General features: G+C 46.6%; 1 protein-coding gene across 3 annotated transcripts in view; it reads left to right on the forward strand.

The window, feature by feature from the left end:
• The first annotated feature begins 7,261 nt into the window (after positions 1-7,261).
• Positions 7,262-19,365, forward strand: part of TECPR1 (tectonin beta-propeller repeat containing 1) — a 57,311-nt gene continuing 45,207 nt past the window's right edge. The window contains exons 1-5 of one of the 3 annotated variants that reach the window (XM_029577234.1): positions 7,262-7,584; positions 11,012-11,278; positions 13,692-13,874; positions 16,492-16,614; positions 17,845-17,970. In XM_029577234.1, coding sequence (XP_029433094.1) covers positions 11,048-11,278; positions 13,692-13,874; positions 16,492-16,614; positions 17,845-17,970 — 663 coding nt within the window. In that variant the 5' untranslated portion in view covers positions 7,262-7,584; positions 11,012-11,047. Of the gene's footprint in view, positions 7,585-11,011; positions 11,279-13,691; positions 13,875-16,491; positions 16,615-17,844; positions 17,971-19,365 lie in introns of those variants that run through there. The other 2 variants (XM_029577233.1, XM_029577235.1) reach the window with 2 other exon arrangements.

The following is a 19,365-nucleotide window of genomic DNA, read 5'->3' on the forward strand; positions in this document are numbered from 1 at the left end:
TCTTTCAGATAATAGAAGGTCTAGGGAGCACTCCATGATGTTACCAAGTAGCACATTTAAAACAAATTGGAGAAAATACTTTTTCATTCAATGCATAATTAAGATCTGGAATTCATTGCCAGAGGTTGTGGTTAAGGCAGTTGGCTTAGCAGGGATTAAAAAAGGTTTGGTCAAGTTTCTGGAGAAGTCTATAAATTGCTATTAGTCAAGTTGAATTAAGGAATGGCCACTGCTTATTACTGGCATTAGGAGCATGGGATCTATTTAATGTATTAGACTAAGGAATTTTACTTCCTGCTCATTCTGTTTCATTGTAAACCGGTTTGATATGCATTTTATGCAGGAAAATCGGTATAAAAAAACTTTAAATAAATAAATAAATAAATAAATAAATAATGTTTGGGCCAATCCAGATACTTGTATCCTGGATTGGCCATGGTTGGAAACAGGATGCCAGTCTTGATGGACCCTCGGTCTGACCTTATGAGGGGCAAATCCTCAGATAGTTGAGAATGAAGGATCATGGTGCAGGATCCCAGTCCTGGTTCTGATTGAGCTCATAAGAGGAGGAAGAAATTGCTAAGCAAAACAAAAAATAGTTTGGAGAACACAGAGGCCACTGTATTCCTCTCATTTTATGTTAAACTAGCCGTTGAGCCCGTAACAACTGGTTACATTTAAAAAAAATTTAGGTCCATTTCCTTCCCACTCATTCTCCTTCCCACTCCCTCCCCCTCATTCTCCTTCCCCCTCATTCTCCCTTCCACCTCCCCTCCCCATTCTCCCTCCCACTCCCTCTCACCTCCCTCCTCTAGTCTCCCTCCCTCCCCCCTCCCCTCAGTCACTCCCCTGCCCTCACTCTCTCCTCCCCCCCCCAGTCACTCCCCCTCTCTCAATCCCCTCCCCTTTCAGCTCATCCACAACCCCTTCCCTCGGACGGCGCAGACGGAAGATCTCCGGGGGGGGGGTCCCTCCCTCGTGCACGCCGCCGCTACTGCTCCTCCCAGCGCCATTTTTTTTCAGGCACACTCCGCTGACCGACGTGCTCGCCCGCCCATGCGCGGTAGAGCTGCTCTCTACTGCGCATTTGCGGCACGTCGGTCTGGGCTCCTTCATCTAGTAGATGCATCTCATAATCATTCTAATAGTTACGCAACATATTTCAACTGCAGTTAATGCTTGGGTTGACTATGCTGAAGTGCACCAAAGGTTCGCATAGCTCAGTATCTTGTTGCATTCATTCACTCAGGCAAAAGGAAATAATATGTACTAAACGGTGTCAGTCTGTTATAGGATATAATAGACATATCCCAGAAATGTGACAGCCTGAAAAGCTACAGTACAGTGGCTGGAGTTCCTTTGTTACTGAAAGATCGATGCTAGCCTTTTCAGTTTGCTTGATCCTCCTCTCCCTGCTGAGAAAGTTTAATGCTTGCAGCATCTCCAGATAATTTTCATGATAACTGAGCAGAAATAAAGATCAAACAAACAAGTTGTAGGTGCCACCTTTTTATTGGACTACAAATGCAGCTATTAATATCTTTCAAGAGCTAAGCTTTTCATCAGGTCAGTGCACAATAAGAGCTTTATTTCTGTGTACCCAAGTGCAAACAACCTCCTATCACATCAGCTGCCACAGTTCTATTTATTTAAGTGACATCACTATCACGGACATGGTCTGGAAGTCCAACGGTCTCTCAAGCACAACTAGCACCCGTTCCTGCATGATTCCCAAGATAACCACATTGTACACAAGACTGTGAGGACCATCTAGTCTTCCTGACTAGAAAAAGGGGAATCGATTTTGACGACAGACAATACTGGGCCCTGATTTTTATGGTCCACGGTACTGGTACGCAGACATTAGGGGAAAAAACGTAGGACTGCCTCTACAGCCAAGTCCAAAAGCAAAGCACGTTCAAGTAGCACTGTCTGAGTTATCATGAAGCTGCTCACCCTGTAAAAACATTCCTAACAATAATTTTGTAATGGGTTTGACAGTTGCTTGGTATGGATTGTAAATGTTGCTACTCTTAACATAAGTCTTGGGGGTAGCCTGCACGGACCAAATGTTACCACCCTAAGAAGCTTGCTGGGCAAACTGGATGGACCATTTGGTCTTTTTCTGCTATTGTTACTATGTTACCTATACACTCCTAGAAAATAATTTTATTTCAGAGAAAAAAAAATGTTTGCCTCTGTTTTTAAAGACATTTTTTAAGATGTGGGCAAGAGCATATTTTACTGGTATTTGACATTCTGCTTGGTTTCCAAGAGACTAATTTTCCACAAGTGTATAATTTTACCTGAGAAGTGTTTTGTTCCTTGATCAAACCTGAATTTCTGCTGATTTACCCTTTTTGAACACTGAGGCAAAAAAATGTCCATCCCATGCACTAAAACAGCAATTATTCTTTATATTATTATTTGTCTAAACCCCTAAGGAGATTTATATTGATGTTGGGTTTGCCCTGTCGTGGTGGGTAGCTATTAAGAACATAAGAACGTAAGAAATTGCCATGCTGGGTCAGACCAAGGGTCCATCAAGCCCAGCATCCTATTTCCAACAGAGGCCAAACCAGGCCACAAGAACCTGGCAATTACCCAAACAGTAAGAAGATTCCATGCTAATGATGCAATTAATAGCAGTGGCTATTCCCTAAGTAAACTTGATTAATAGCAGTTAATGGACTTCTCCTCCAAGAACTTATCCAAACCTTTTTTGAACCAAGCTACACTAACTGCACTAACCACATCCTTTGGCAACAAATTCCAGAGCTTAATTGTGCGTTGAGTGAAAAAGAACTTTTTTCCCCTATATGCAATACCTTACACGTCCACATTAAATTTCATCTGCCATTTGGATGCCCAATCTTCCAGTCTTGCAAGGTCCTCCTGTAATGTATCTGAATCTGCTTGTGATTCAGAGTAGTTAAATCACAAGCAGATTGTGATACATTTCAGGAGGACCTTGCAAGACTGGAGGAAGGGCATCCAAATGGCAGATGAAATTTAATGTGGACAAGTGCAAGGTGTTGCACATAGGGAAAAATAACCCTTGCTGTAGTTACATGATGTTAGGTTCCATATTAGGAACTACCACCCAGGAAAAAGATCTAGGCATCATAGTGGATAATACATTAAAATCGTCGGCTAAGTGTGCTGTAGCAGTCAAAAAAGCAAACAGAATGTTAGGAATTATTAGGAAGGGAATGGTTAATAAAACGGAAAATGTCATAATGCCTCTGTATCGCTCCATGGTGAGACCACACCTTGAATATTGTGTACAATTCTGGTTGCCGCATCTCAAAAAAGATATAGTTGCGATGGGGAAGGTACAGAGAAGGGCAACCAAAATGATAAAGGGGATGGAACAGCTCCCCTATGAGGAAAGGCTGAAGAGGTTAGGGCTGTTCAGCTTGGAGAAGAGACGGCTGAGGGGGGATATGATAGAGGTCTTTAAGATCATGAGAGGTCTCAAACAAGTAGATGTGAATTGGTTATTTACATTTTCGGATAATAGAAGGACTAGGGGGCATTCCATGAAGTTAGCAAGTAGCACATTTAAGACTAATCAGAGAAAGTTATTTTTCACTCAATGCACAATTAAGTTCTGGAATTTGTTGCCAGAGAATGTGGTTAGTGCAGTTAGTGTAGCTGGGTTCAAAAAAAAGTATAGTCCGCAAATTTAATAACCTCACTCTCTGTATTCCCTTCCAGATCCTTTAAGTGGCCAATATACCTCTACCTAAGAAGTACTGCCACTAGTGCTATTAAACATGTATATAGCGCTACAAAGTGTACACAATGCCGAAGAGATGGTCCCTTCTCCTTGGAGCTTACAGTCTACTCGACGGACACTGAGGAGCAAGAATGTTAGGCCAGCTTTTTCCCTCGTTTTCTCTTCTTCTGCCCTTTCACCCCTGAACACATGGCTAGGTTGCAGTGGAATCTGTACACAGAAAGGGGAAGGGGCCCAACCACAGGATCCTAGCCCCTCAACTCTTGCTTCCTGGCTGTTAGGGCGATACAGAATGGTGCGCTCAGCAGAGCGCACCATTTAGCCCCCGTTTGGCCGCGCATTTTAGACACACTATTATTACCCCTTATACTGTAAGGGGAAATAGCGTGTGGAAAACGCGCAGCCAACCCTCCCCCCCGAAACTAATAGCGCTTATCTCATGCAAATGCATGTTGATGAGCCTATTAGTTATTACCCTGGAATACTGAAAGTAAAATGTGCGGCCAAGCGACCCTGAAAAGTGTACAGAAAAATAGAAAATTCAGCTTTTCTGTACACCCTCTGACTTAATATCCCAGCGATATTAAGTCGGAGGAACCAAAAATTTAAAAAATAAAAAATAAATCTGCCCACCAGTCAGCAGGTTCGAAAATGGACGCTCAATTTTGCCGGCATCCGTTTTCCGAACCCGTGGCTGTCAGCGTGTTCGAAAACCAATGCCGGTAAAATTAAGGGTCTGTTGTCGGACCCGATGACAGCCACCTCTTCCACTACTAAGGAGGTGCTAGGGACGCACTATTGTTCCTAGCGCCTTATTAGCGCTGGGCCTCATTTAAATACAGAATCGTGCGACCAGGAGAGGTGCCTGGGCACGCAAGGGGAGAGCAGGCACTCAACTCGGAGCGTCGGCTCTCCCATATCTTTTACTGAATTGGCCTGTGTGTATTTAATAATGACATTTGTCTGTTTACCTTTGTTAACAAGAGCATGATCCAATATGGCAGTAGAAAGTGTTCTTTGTTTAAAATGTTTCCTATAATTCTTACAGATATAAGCCGTATTTGGGAATTCTCCATTGAACCAGATATAACCTGGTACATGCCGAGACCATATTGTTAGGTTGAACAGCATGCACTGAAGTATGAGTTCCCGCAACAATTCCGAGACCATGAAGCACTTAGCTGATCTGTTGTTTACTACTTCCACAACTCCCAGATTGTCACACCAACAGACTACTCTCTTGTTTCTTAGATGCTTCCCCCAAACATAAACTTTCGAATAATAGAAGGACTAGGGGGCATTCCATGAAGTTAGCAAGTAGCACATTTAAAACTAATCGGAGAAAATTCTTTTTCACTCAATGCACAATAAAGCTCTGGAATTTGTTGCCAGAGGTGGTTAGTGCAGTTAGTGTAGCTGGGTTCAAAAAAGGTTTGGATAAGTTCTTGGAGGAGAAGTCCATTAATGGCTATTAATCAATTTTACTTAGGGAATAGCCACTGCTATTAATTGCATCAGTAGACTGGGATCTTCTTAGTGTTTGGGTAATTGCCAGGTTCTTGTGGCCTGGTTTTGGCCTCTGTTGGAAACAGAATGCTGGGCTTGTTGGACTCTTGGTCTGACCCAGCATGGCAATTTCTTATGTTCTTATGTAAAGAGCCACCACAATAGGAAACAACTCCAAGAAGGTAACTTTCCTTGTGGTCCCTTACGATACCCAGTCCTCTGGCCACCACTCCGTACACCAAGACCCTTGAAATAAGCCCCGAAACCTATAGAACCTGCAGCATCCGTGAACAACTCCAGCTCATGGTTTGATAACACGTCCTCCTACCAAAATGACGTACCATTGAAACTGGATAAAAATTTTTTCCAGATCCTCAAATAAACCTGAATCTTTGCAGTGTCTCGAATACGGTGATTCCGTTTGACCACTCCAGACATGGCATTCGATAATCTGCGCAAGAACACCCGCCCCATAGGAATCACCCTACACGCAAAGTTGAGGCTACCAACCAGGGACTGAAACTGCTGAAGAGACAGCTTCTTTTGACACAACCCCTCATCAAACAGACCCCTCATACGCTCAGCTTTATCAACCGGTAAACGAGACATCATACTAACAGAATCTACCTCAATACCCAAAAACACTAACCTTGTACAAGGACCTTCCGTTTTCCCAGGAGACAATGGAATACCAAACTCAGCCGTTGCTCCCTGAAAATCCCACAACAACCTGCCACACTCGCCAGTCTGTGCTTTACCCACCAACAAAAAGTCATCAAGGTAATGAACTATATTGCCAGAAGCACATAACTGCTCCATCACCCAGTGGATCCCGGAGTCCTATAACACTTGCAAGACGCAGGAAGGCCCGAATCCAATTGTGGGTATTTCTCGTGATTGGTTCTGCCTTTCTTCTTCTCCTTCCTTTTGCCTCGGCGTCCTTCCAGTAATTTAAAGATGTCAATAAATTTGCGACGCCGTATCTTCTCTCTCAAATATCTCGGCACTTCTTCCCAAAGTTCTGTCAAATTCACCAGAGCCGGAGGACCTCTCGAAGAGCCCCCCTCCTTTGACCTACTCGCCGACGGAGTCACTGATGAGGTCGAAGAAGAGGAAGAGGACGTATCGGTCGAGCTTGACCCACTGCGTTTCCTTGAACGCTTAGCTTTTCCTTTTTTCTTGGATCCGATAGTCTCCCGGCTGCACGATTCCGACTGAGAAGGCTCTTTTGCACCAGGTCCCGTCCCCCCACTCATAGCTACCGCCACCCCATCTGATACCCCACTACTGGGTCTGTGATCCCCCTCAGTAAACTCACCCGGAGTATTAGGCACCCCCATTGCCGGACCCGCTGTCCCATCCCGGGCTGCAGAAGTCTGCTGCTCAGCTAAAGCTGTGGCACTCCGCTATTCTTCATGCCGTGAAGTGCCGGGGCCCATCAGAAAACCCGGATCTGGAACCTCCTGGGAAGGAATAAAAGAAACCACAGCAGAAGGCACCGCACCATCAGCCAATCCTGCCTCTCGGCCCCTCCCTTGGGACGTCCCCGCACCCCCGATCCATTCCCTCCTGTGCCATACGGCCCACCTTGCACTAAAACCCGCAGAGAAAAATCCATCTCCTCCCATTCCCTGAAACCATCCTGCTGGAGGTCACCCCACACTGCCTCCCCTACTGCCGCTGTACCCAGACCCTCTGGGAAGGGCGGACACTGAGGTCGTGTCCAAGCCATACCCCCACACGCCCCCCGCACCGGACCCCACTCAAATGCATCCCTGAAATCACCGAACGGTGCAAACCGATTGTCACCCGCCCAGAAGGAGGGGGTGAGGCTGGGCCCTCCCTCCCAGTCCATTCCCCTGGCCGAGCCCTGCTCCCCTTCCTTGCTCAGCCAGGAGCACAGATGCAGCAGCTCCTGCACTTAAGCCCTGAGGCAGGCAGCACGGAGCTTCCCTCCCCGCAGAAGCCCCTCCCCATCCGAGTCACTCCAGAGGACCACGCCCCCTCCCCGAGCCCGCCCCGCCCCCTTCCTAGCGCTAGAACGGCCGCGTGGGCCTCGGGCCGCCCCTCCCCTCCCCGCAGACCGAGCCGACGGGATAAACTCAGCGACGGCAGCCGCGGGGCGAGGCGCAGGCACGGAAATATCAAAGGAGGGGGGGCGGGCGAAACGGCGCCCCCCCCCCCCCCCCCCACGTCCCCAGGAGGACGCAGGGGAGTCCCAGCACTCACCGAGGCCACAGGAAGGACGACGCGGCCGGGAGACAGCGCGGCTCCTCCCTCCTCCCTGACACAATCCCCAGCCATGGCCGCTTCCTCGGACTCCAGAGCAAGAACGGGTAAGAGAGAAGGGGGGGAGCAATCAGGCAGAGGAGGAAAGAAAGCAGACATTACAGGAGGAGAAAGAGAGATGAGAAGGCAAATTAAACTCTGCACAAGAGCTGCCAGCATCTCCCAGCTCCGCTCCTTAGGTGGCAAACCATGGGGCCAGTAGCCCCCAGCCAGCACCTTGACTTACTGCATCCTCCCCCTCCCTTCTCCTTAGCCCTTGCCTAACCAATTATCTATTTCGCTCACCGTCCTCCTTCTCCACCAACCCCCCCCCCCCCTTTACTACCAAAAGGGTCCTGCTCCCGTTGTGAGCCTGGCACCTTATTATCTTGGCCGACCTCCCAGTGGCTGCATTGGTGCTGGGGTCCTTGTAGATGTCGCTAACCTTCAAAGCACCAACAGACAATGTAGGTAGGGCTTGACACTTTGAGATGACAAAGGCGTTCGCTATACCCCGTCAGTACCCGAAGTAAAGGGAGTGCAAGGTGCTTAGTTGTAGGATGGCCTCAGATTGGGACTCGAGCTTCCATGCCTGTTCCCAGCCCTGTGAATAATACGCTCTCTTATGCTGTGCTGGTAACCCCTCTGAAAGCCCACATAACAAAATGAGCAAACTAAACTTGGTAGATAGAATATGAAGATCAAATCCAATACAGAAATCTGGAGTAAGGGTCGATCTTCACCAGGAACTTTAAGAAGATAAATCTGCATCCTGCACTGTCTTTTACATGGTTTATGACCCGGCTGTTGGTGACAAAGTAGGTGATCTGTCACTGTATTCAAGGACCAGCCCTTGCTTTCTTTAAGAATGGAAAGAAATGTGGGGATTATTCTTCCATGAAACGGGTTTTCGGTAGAGGTGGCTTCTGGGACCCATGCTCCGTTATTTTCTGAAAACAAACAATCTTGCAGTTTGGAACAGAGTTGGCGAGAGTCCTTGGATAAAGACTGACAACGTGTCACTGCCTTTTAGTCCCATGTATGCTCAGTTGTTGTACCAAGGGCAGCAAAAGTAAGCTTTCTCGTAAACTATTGACTTGAGCTTCCTGGGCTCACGGATAAGATGTGAAACGAAACTAAATTGGCGTTTTTCATGTTTTCTCGGTAGTGCCGATAGAACCTTGTAGCCTCTGTGAGATGGGTGGGTGGCTGTATCTCTCTTAACTGAACACCAGAGGGCAGCTTTGATGTTTGTTTTTATTTTTCTAACCCTTTTAAACTCCAGTCAGAAAAGCACTTGGGCAGTAATTGAATCTGTCCCCCCTGTCTGTCTGTCTGTCTGAAGCACAATAACTTTCCTCAGAGCAGACGGATCAGGAGGACATTTGGGGGCCAGGGCCAAACAGGCCTGAAATCCACCTTATTGAAAATGGCCTCGGCCTGTTGAGGATGAGGTCACGTTCTCAAGCATTGGGCCTTTGGAAAGTTCTTCCTGGGCATCAGGGCTGGCAGCACCAGCGCATGGCTCTTCCTTCCTGGACTCCTGTCCCGGACCTGTTGGGCAGTGCCCCAGATCTCCTGCTCCCTACTCCGGCCCTGCCCTCTTGTCTCCACGGCAACCAGACAGCACCACAAAAGGCTGGAGAGGAGAGACGGAAGCAGGAAGCCCGCACGGCAGCGGTGAACAACAGAGAAGTGCCCAGGGCTCCGTTCCATCCCCTCCTCTCTCCTAACTCCCACCTGCTTCCTGGATTACAGGGCTCTTGTCTGGAGAGTGTGTGGTGCAGGGGCTCAGGATGCAGCTAACAGCAGAGGAGAAGGGGGAGGGCACTGCTCAGAGCCCCGGTCAGGCAAGAATGATTTGTGGAGAAAGGTTGGGGGGGGGTGTGAATGTTGGGAGAGGTGAGGCGTGTGAATGCTTGTGGAAGGATGGGCACAGGACACTGACATGACTTCTCTTGCCGGTCAAGGCTGTCCTTATTGCAGCTAGAACACGTGCCACGTATCGTGGGGGAGATGTGGGAGGAGAAGGCCAAACCTAGGATAGGGGACAGGGAGAAAGAGAGAGAGAGGAGGGGGTGGGGAGAAGCAGAACTGGGGTCTGAGGGAGAAAGGGCCCTGGGTAAGGGTGATGGAGAGGACCCGGTATTGGGAAGAGGAAGTTGGAGAATTGCCCCGCACGTAGAAAGTACATGTTGAGAAGAGTTGAATTTTGTTGGCTGATTTGCCTTTTTCTGGTGTATAATTAATTCTCTTGTATACAGGACATACCCACTTGCATGGAGGTTGATCTATTGGGCCCAAAAATATCTTATCCTAACAAAAGTTTAAATAATGAGCTTTTAGGTATGTTTTGAGAATAGATTACTACAATTTTCCATGGGTTCCACCAAACTTCCCCTGCCGCCCTCCCCCACATACATTGCAGGGAACAAGTGGCCTAGATTCGCCCGCCAGAGCCTGTATTTATTTATTGCATGGCACACGTTCAAGTTTTGCTCGATCCTTGTGGCGCACCACATTTTGCATGGAAGAAGTGTAGCCCTTTTTGCCCGGGTCTGCTTATTCTGCCAGCTTCCGTCTGAAGGTGCGAGACTGCAGGGCCCCGCACATTCAGACGTCGGATTGAAGCTGGGTGAGAAGTGCTGCTGCTGCTGCTGCTGCTCCCACCAGTGGGGGGTGGGTGAGGCGGCAGGGTAAGGTCAACCAGATTTGAGAAGCGCAAGCCCGATTTTCTTGGGGATAGACTGCAGGTTCTGTGAAAGCAGGCAAACCAATGCTTTGGCTCCTGTGCAGAAACCAGGATTTGTGTGCACAGAAGTTGTGCTCAGGTTAGGAGCATACTTTTTATGCTCTAAAATTGTACGCACAGAACACAAGTTATGCTCCTAAAAGTTTTGTGCATAAAACAGAGCATACGATTTGTGCTTATACGTTGTGTGTGGGGAAAACCCGTATATACCATATTTTGTGCACATAAATGCAGAGTTTGCAGGAAACCTGCAGCACCACGAACATCAGGTTCAACTCCAGAAACTTTTCTCCACCTCTGAGCAGGATTTACATTTCCAGCATTAAGAAAACAGCTGTATATAAATGTACATTTCCATATTGTACAATAAACGCTGCTGAATTCTATTACCAAAATTACTCAAGACGTGGGCACAGAAGCTCCTTGCTATATCAGGAGTAAAGTTCTGTGCACAGAACTGGTGTTGACAGGTGCACACAGCCTAGTGCATCCTATTTTATCAGGGTCTCATTATCTGCTGTCATTTACTGTGTTAAAGACCAAAACAGCTCCTTCGGTGACTTGCCCAAGACTGCCCATGAGGTCCTCCTAAGAGACCACGCACTTTCCCAGGCTATCCTGTGCGGGAGATCTGCTAGCTGCTGCTAGCCATTGGGAGAACATGTAGAAATCCTGCGCAGTGCTGCCCTTTCCTCGCTCCTCAGACGCTGAACTTGTTTTGTTTTTTTTGGTTTTGTTTTCAGGAGCTGCCATGTCTCATTCTCTGCTGTGGGCTGTTGATGTTTTGGGGAGAGTGTACACTCTCTCCACAGCGGGCCCACACTGGGAGCTATGCAGAGATCCTCAGCTGGAGTTCAAACGCGTGGCCGCCGTCAAGCAGTGCTGTTGGGGGCTGGCCTGTGACCACCACATATACCTTTACGTGCACGCCAGCGATCTGCCGATCAGATACCAGGAAGAAACCTATGAGAACCAGGTATGCGGAACCCTGCAGAACTCGGCGTAAGTCGGTAGGTGCAGATGGCAGCTTTCTCAGGAAATTAGGTTGAATATGTAGCACGATGGATACGAAAAGCACTACGGGCAGCTCAGAGACATGAAAATTAGTTTACGATATGAAACCCACTGGCGGTACCTTATAACTAAGTAAGGCATACTTAAAGGGAACCTAAACTTTTTGTGATGAAGTTAAGAGATTTAAAAAGTGTTGAGAGCCGATGTAATAAGCTGCACTGACCCTAGCGTGCTTTTTAACTTTTTTATTTTTTCTTTTCGTGTGGATTTTGTGGCATGAACACAACTCCCTGATACTTAATAAGGGTTTTGGTGCCGAAAAAATCACGCGGTAAAATAGGAGTTAAAACCCGAGCTAGGATTAGTGCAGGTACATGCTAATCCCATGCAAACGACTCTATTACCAGGCATTGCAGGGAGGCGCATTAGAGAGGAGACAGCGCAACGTTTTCTACCAGGGGAAATCTAACTCCTGGATCAGAGGAGTAAAACTTAATTCCTGTTTCTTGTGGCCATTGGAGTCTTGTTTGTGCTTCTCTTTGTGCCAGCATGGTATACCTGCAAATTTTCCCTTCGCTTTGCAGGTCAGCACGAGAATTAGCATGGCAGAACTTGAGGATGAGAGAGAGAGAAGAAGCCTTTTTTTATTGATGTAAAAGGAGCAAGCTGCCATGGCTTGATCCATTAGCAGAAGGGCACACAGGCAGCGTATTATTTCCCTTCAGGACAACGGTGGTGCGGTTACCAGAGACAGAGGTGATCCAAAGTTAGACTTGAGATCCAGGGCAGTTCTTTCTCTCTACGAAAAAATGTTAGAAATAATATTGATCCTCTAACTGATCATGGACATGCCGTATCAGGCTTGATCAAGCTTCTCTGTGCCACTGGCTCATTCCAAAAATTCAGTGGCTGTAATGGGTGGAAGGGACCCAGTCATCGTTTTAAGGCATTTTAGTCTGGTACTGTGGGCCGTGATGAAATGGGTAGAGGCCTACATGAAGTATCCACAGCGGTGTACTGAGTGGCAGGAGAAGAATCGTGATGAACAGTTTGGGTGTAATCCATCGTTCTCCAGTTGCTCTCGTATCCTTTCTTCCCTTTCCAAATTGGAGAGAAATGAGATACAGTAACGGGAAGCATTTCCACTCCATAAATGTTCAAGTTGTGTGCATGCTTCGGCAGATCCACAGTTCTGGTGGCCTCTGCCAGGATACTTCTGTCCCAGAGCTTCCTCTTGTTCCACGATGATGGCTTGGACTCATAGGGTGCACCATGGTAGAGTGGCAAACCCATCGCCCAAGAAAGTCCTTCTCCTCGGAGAAACATCCACAGCATGGGGGCCATTTCTCTTCCTGCTGTTAGCTGCTGGTCAAGGACTCCTGGATGGCTGGTGTAGGTCCCTAACTTATTTGAGCACTACTCCCACTCCCATCCACCTTCCTTCTGCCGTCTTTTCCTCCCCTCCCTCCTTCAACTGTCCCCTTAAGCCTTCTCCCCTCCACTCTGGCCCTCGCTTCCTGCCTGCTGCTCACAGGTGCCCTCATTTTCCCAGCTACGGCCCATAGCCTCGCGCATCACATGCCTCCTATATCCTCTGTCACCTCACTCGCCTGCCTTACACCTTCACTCACATCCCCTCTGTGGCGGGAGGAGAAGTGGGCGCCTATGCTGCGTATGTTTCTCCGTGGCGCACCCTACGGGTCCAAGACAACTTCGCATAACGAGGGAGATCCGGGTCAGCATTACCGAGGATGTCAGTAGGCCGGCAGTGGCAACCAGAACTGTGGATTGGCCGAAGCATTGCTGGTGGGACACTGATGCCCTGATGCCATGAAGTTGACAATACAAAGGATTTTCACAATTTTTTTTACCACTTAATTTTGTTTATAATCTCATATTCTGCTGCATCCAGCTACCGTTGTTCAGAGCAGATTACGCATTTACGTACATAGTTTACATATATTGACATACTATACAACCAAATGCAACACAATGACAACAAAAACACTTGAAATACTTAGTTGATTACTGGTAATTAAATCAAAGTTTGCTAACATTGGTCACACAAATCTGTTTGGATTATTAGGACAAGGAGTTGTGAATCCATCTAAAATCTGTGATTGGAAAAATGAGCAGTGGCAGTGTAGGGCAGAGCGGCTAGAATCCGTGCGATGGGTTGGAAATTCCCACATTAGTTTTAAGCTATCAGCTGAGAGTTCTCTTAGGAGCGAATCAGGCGTCATCCAAAGAGAATGTGTGACAGTAGCTCTCATCTCTGATCCACATCTCTCATGCAGCCTGTGGCAAGCGTACCTGTAGCCAAAGATTTCTCCGGGATCTCGTAATGTCACGTGGTAGAAAGGTACGGTGTTAGGACTGTGGTTTTTTTTTTGTTTGTTTTTTTGGCAGCGTTGGAATCCTGTCGATGGTTTCTGTGACAGACTGTTACCCAGCGATCGCTGGCAATGGAGTGATGTCAGTGGCTTAAAACAGCAGCAACTGGACAGTTTCCAGCTGCCGTCGTCCTGCTGGGAATGGGAGTCTGACTGGTACGTGGATGAAAATATTGGAGGACAGCCAACAGAGAAAGGTGTAAGTGATGCAAACATAAGTAAAATACAGCCGCTTATGTCGAAAGTACAGCTTGGACTGTTTGCTCTCCAGTGGGTGCATAATGTTAAAGTATAAAAAATGCCTTTTATAGCTTAACTTCCCGAAGTGAAGAAGGCCTGTGAGATCACTATGTACGCATGTCTTCCCCTAATAACTCTTTGAGGTATTTATCTGGATAACTTTTTGAGGTATTCAGATAAATGTTGAGTTTTGAATATCGTTGGCACATCCGGGTGAATTCTATCCAGATAAGTCATTATCTAGAAAAAAAATTACGAGGATAAGCGAGAGATGTTTTGAAGGCGTTCTGGGATGAAGCGGTGTTATCTGAATAACTTATTTGGCTAACTCCGATCTTTGGGATTTGCCAAATAAATTGACTGACTCAGGACATGACAAGCAGCAGGGTTAAAGCTTACCTAGAAAAGCGTTTCCAGAGAACTTTTTTAACCTTAATTGGCTATGTTTGGAGAATACGTAGCCAGCTAAGTAGCCCTCCCGACAGAGCCTCCCAAAAGTAGTTAAAAAAAAAAAAAAAAAATTCATCGCAGGCCTGTAGGCCCAAATAGCCTTCCAAGCTTTCTCCTCCTCCTCATCCTCCCCAACCTGTGCTCTCCCACCTTTCCTGGAACCACCAAACTGCATCCGGGAGCTGGGAGGTATCGTCCAGGTTCTGGCAGCAGTGTCGGTTCCGCATCCCTGGACATGGGAGAAGGTTTAGGAGGGTCTGGGTGGTGCAGGAAGGTTCGGGATTCGGTTAACGGCCGGGGGGGGAGGGGGGGTTTGGAGAGGAAAGAGGGATTGGTCTTCTGGCAGGGGCCCTTTCCAGTCACTGTCATTTCAGGAAGGGGGAGGAAGGCTCTTCTGGCCTATAGGCCTGCAACGATGTCTAACTGTTTTGGGGGGATTGGCCGACCTTTATTTCACTGTGGTGGGAATCGCTTCTTAACCAGCTGTGTTTTTTGAATGTGGCCAGGTAGGGCTACCCGGATAACTTTGAAGCAAAACTGGCGATATTCAAACACAGCTGATTAGGTTTCAGAGTTTATTCAAAGATATCCGCTGAATATTCCTGATGATTTATCAGTTCTACAGCTTTTTGGTAATTTACCTCTTTTTTTTGTGTTCAGGCCTTGCTCTTGTGTTTTTTCTTGTGGGGGAAATCTATAGGATTGAAACACTAGGAGCGCACCACCCTCTAGGCCAGTGGTTCCCAACCCTGTCCCGGGGACCCCCCCCCCCCCCCCCCAGCCAGTCGGGTTTTCAGGATATCCACAATGAATAGGCACGTTATAGAGGCAGTGCATGCAAAATTCTCTCATGCTTATTCATTGTGGATATCCTGAAAACCCAACTGACTGGGGGGGGGGGGAGGGGGTGTCTCCAGGACAGGGTTGGGAACCACTGCCCTAGCCTTTGTTCCCATAGGTCAGGGGTGGCCAACTCCAGCCCTCAAGAGCCACAGAGGGCTGGCTTTCAGGATATCCCTAACAAGTATGCGTGAGAGATCCTGAAAACCAGGCCTGTTTGTGGCTCTTGGCCACCCACTGCCTTAGATAAAGCAGAGTTAAAAATAAGCCTTAGGAAATCGGCAGTTCGGCACACGAGTTTCAAGCTTCCCTTTCCGTGTGCTGATTCCCAAATTTCAAACTTAATGACACTTAAGGTGGTTAAGCTTCACAAAGCCTCTGTTTAAAAATAAATAAATAATAATAATAATTTTCACGTGTAGTGGTGGTTCCCTCATCTGAAATGCCTTCTAATGGTGGTGAGATCACTTTTTATGAAGACTTAAAATGAAGAATATTCTGAAGTCGACTAGATATCAGCAACTAATTTTTCATGGGCTGAGCAGGAGGTGTCGAAATGTTCTCGTGAAAACTTAAAACGCTCGGGCACAATGTTTTCTCGTCCCTTCAGCGGCTCCTGATGAAGCAACGTTTGTTGCGAAACACCGGCCGCTGTCGAGCCATCTATGGGAACAGACACACTTTTTTGCCTTAAAATATTGGCTACATAACTTTATAAATATTGGAAGCACTGTTGTAATCCACTGAAGCGCAGATGATTGATTAGACCGAACGGCTTTGGTTTCCACAAAGCACGTTGTCAGGCTTGCTGATGCGGTTTGAAAAATTAAACATTTTAATAAAGAAATCAAAGAAACGCACAACAATATTTTTCACCGAGTGGTGGTGGTTGAACTATTGGATTTGATCCCTTTTGTATGTTTTTTGGCTATATTTCAGTCATGGGACTCTTAACCACCTTTTTATAACAGCAGCAGTATCTAATTTTGCCTCTGCCATTAGGGCTTGTAGGTCTAGGATTTTATTACCTATTGCTACTTCAGTAATACTAAGAATGCACTTTGTCTCCTGGCTGGATAAGTATCCCAGTATGGAATTGACCATCTTGTCTCCCTCCAGTCATGTCCCCAAATCTATTCCTGTTAAGACAGATTCTCCAAGTAGCCAGAAATACAAAGAAGCCCTGAATCGCAGTCAGGGAAAATCCCCCCTCTCAGTTTCTAGGTAAAAGCAGTAAAATCTGAGTTTCTACCCAAGTTCATATATGACAATGCACCGATTTCCAGGGCTGGACCTACGCGGTCGATTTCCCGGCCACCTATCTGAAGGACAAGAAGTGGAACTCGTGCGTCCGTCGTAGGAGGTGGATCAGATACCGACGATACAGAGCCCGGGATACGTGGGCAGAGGTATTTTATTTATTTAAAAAAAAAATCTTTATTTAAAATATTTTCTGTACCATCACAATGGTTTACAACAAGGCACAAATATTAATGTTGGTAGATGTCTTGGTTTTTATCCACTCAACGGGTGCCATCAGGTTACGATAACGTAGTTTCATCATAAATACTAAGTGGCGGGTGTGATACATTATGTCCAATTCTTATCTGTGACTGCTTTAAAATAGATTAATCATAATATCTTATCCTTTGGGGAACGAAAGTAAAAAATAAATAAATACACACACGTGTATAGATTAGGGTAATGTGCGTGGGTGTTCTGCAGACCGCATCCTATACTCTTCAGATTTTATTCTCCATTCTCTCTGTGATACGCTGGTTTAAATAGCCATGTTTTTAAATTTTTTTCTGAATGTTTTGATGTCCCTTTGTAAGCGGATTTCTACCGGCATGGTGTTCCATAGTATAGGTCCTGCTAAGGACAGCGCCCTTTCCCTCACCTGGGTTAGTCTTGCTGTTTTTACCGAGAGAATAGTTAGTAATGCTTTATTTGCTGATCTCTGGTTTCTGTGAGGGACGTGTACGCGAAGGGCTGTGTTCAGCCATTCAGCTTTTTCGTTATGTATTCATTTATGTATGGTATATAACAGTTTTGTACTGTATTCTTTGCTCAATGGGTAACCAGTGTAGTTCAGCTAGGGTTTCAGTGATATGGTCTCTGTGTTCTGTAGTACAGTGTCTGTAGTACTTGGAGTGGTCTTATGGAGTGGTATTATATCTGCGTGCAGGGCCATGGCGCAGGGCGCGCCTGAGCTGGCCGGGATGGTACGCCGCGGAAGTCCTACTATTGCCGTTCGCCTGCTGGAAGAATAGTGAGCCGTGGGGGGGGCCCGTCATGCAGCTCGGCCCGTGTCTGTAGCGACTACGAAAGAATTACTTTGCTCAGTATTCCAGCGGTATCGCGCTTACGTTTAATAACATTATTTCATGACTCGCCACCAAAGGCGACTCTGAATCGCCATGCGGACGACTCGGCGGCAGCTTTGGGCACAACCCTGTGGAGGGACGGGGTTTTATTCCCAGGATCCTGGATCCTGTTTCTCGGGCCGACAGCGCGGAGACTGTCCAGCTGCGACCCGGCAAAGAGAATAACATGTAGGATTTGATATACTGCCCTGCAGCAGCTTGAGGAAAGGTCACGCCCTCTGAATGTGGTTTTGTTTTTTTTCCCTTCCGCAGATTGCATCACGTGAAGACGGTAAGCAGTCGCTGGATCCCTTTAACGATATCGCAGTGGGTGGCTGGGAGATCACCGATGAGCCCGTGGGTCATTTGTCTGTGTGGGCCGTTTCTCTGCAAGGAAAGGTACAAACCGCCCTGCCACGCTGTCAGACGAGACAGACGATGCATGCTGACAAGGAACAGAAGAATTCACTGGGGTGAATTCTGGGAACCTTTATTTTTTCTCCAATAGTAATATTTTATAAAAACAAGAGATTCTGCCCGAGTGGAGCAGAGCCAGTAAGAGCTCCTTGATGATAAGTGTGCTGGTTTATTTTGATTTTTAATATGTTGCCTTACAAATAGCAAGGCACGGAAAAAGTTACTCTCTGCCATTTTGTTACTCTGTGTAATGTGAGCTGCTACAGTTCGCAAGCCAGAGCAGAGAAATTGTATGCATCAGGACAACGCAGGCTTAAAGAAGTGTTTGGCCAAGACGAGAAAGAGGGTAAGAGCGGGGGCAGAGAAGGTAGTTTATTCCAATGATCGGGAGAGAGGGCGAAAGTGAGAAGGGTGCACGGAGAGTGGGAGCGAAGCAGAATAGTGAGAGAGAGGAAGGAGGCAAGCCTATGACCAGATCGGAAAGCAAAAACCAGGAGCGCAATATTCGATGCTGCTCAGCTGGGTGCGTTAGTACATTAGACTGAATATCCAGCCCCGCTGAGCAGCCGCCACTGAGCCGTATAAGTAGCTAGGACGCGGGCAGGACGAGGGCGTTCCAGGGAGGAGATGATGACTTAAGCTGGGTTAAAGTTATCTGGCTCAGTCTGGTTGGCTTAGTTATTTATTTATTTAAAATCTTTTCTATACCGGTATTTGGTGGGGACCATCATATCGATTTTACATTAATTAACATTAGCTAAAATTGTATAACATAACATTAAAACAAAAAAAACATATACCGAATAATATACATCAAATGAATGTATACTAATTAGTACACCATTAACAGTATAACAGATAAGCTCTCGAACAGACATCCGAACATTATTATTTATTTATTTCTATACAGACGTTCGTGTAATATCACATCGGTTTACATAGAATTCGGGTTACTTAACACAGAAGCAGAAAGTACAGTCACAATAAAAGTAGGGGGTAGAAGGAAGAAGAGAGAGGTAGAGATAAGAGGGGTACCAGAAAGGGGTAGAGGGTGAAAGGGTCAGGTGGTTTCTTAGTACATCTGTTTCATAATACAGAAGCATTTATACAGTTTATAGTACATAGGTTTCTCCCCTGCTTCAACGGCAGGGGAGAAAGTCTGATAATTCACTTTCAATGCACATCCAGCATAACTCTCTGCTTCAACGGCAGGAGGGAATGAAGAAAAGTGGATCTATATACAGACAACAACCAACAAGGACTGAATTACATAGTCTGGGTAAACAAATAAGCATGGGTGTAGCTTGCATATTGCGGCGGTTACTACCCCTAACTAATTAAGCTAGATATTTCACTTAGATGCAGTTCCAACACTGC

The sequence above is a fragment of the Rhinatrema bivittatum genome, chromosome 14 (genome assembly GCF_901001135.1).
Source record: "Rhinatrema bivittatum chromosome 14, aRhiBiv1.1, whole genome shotgun sequence".
Lineage (NCBI taxonomy): Eukaryota > Metazoa > Chordata > Amphibia > Gymnophiona > Rhinatrematidae > Rhinatrema > Rhinatrema bivittatum.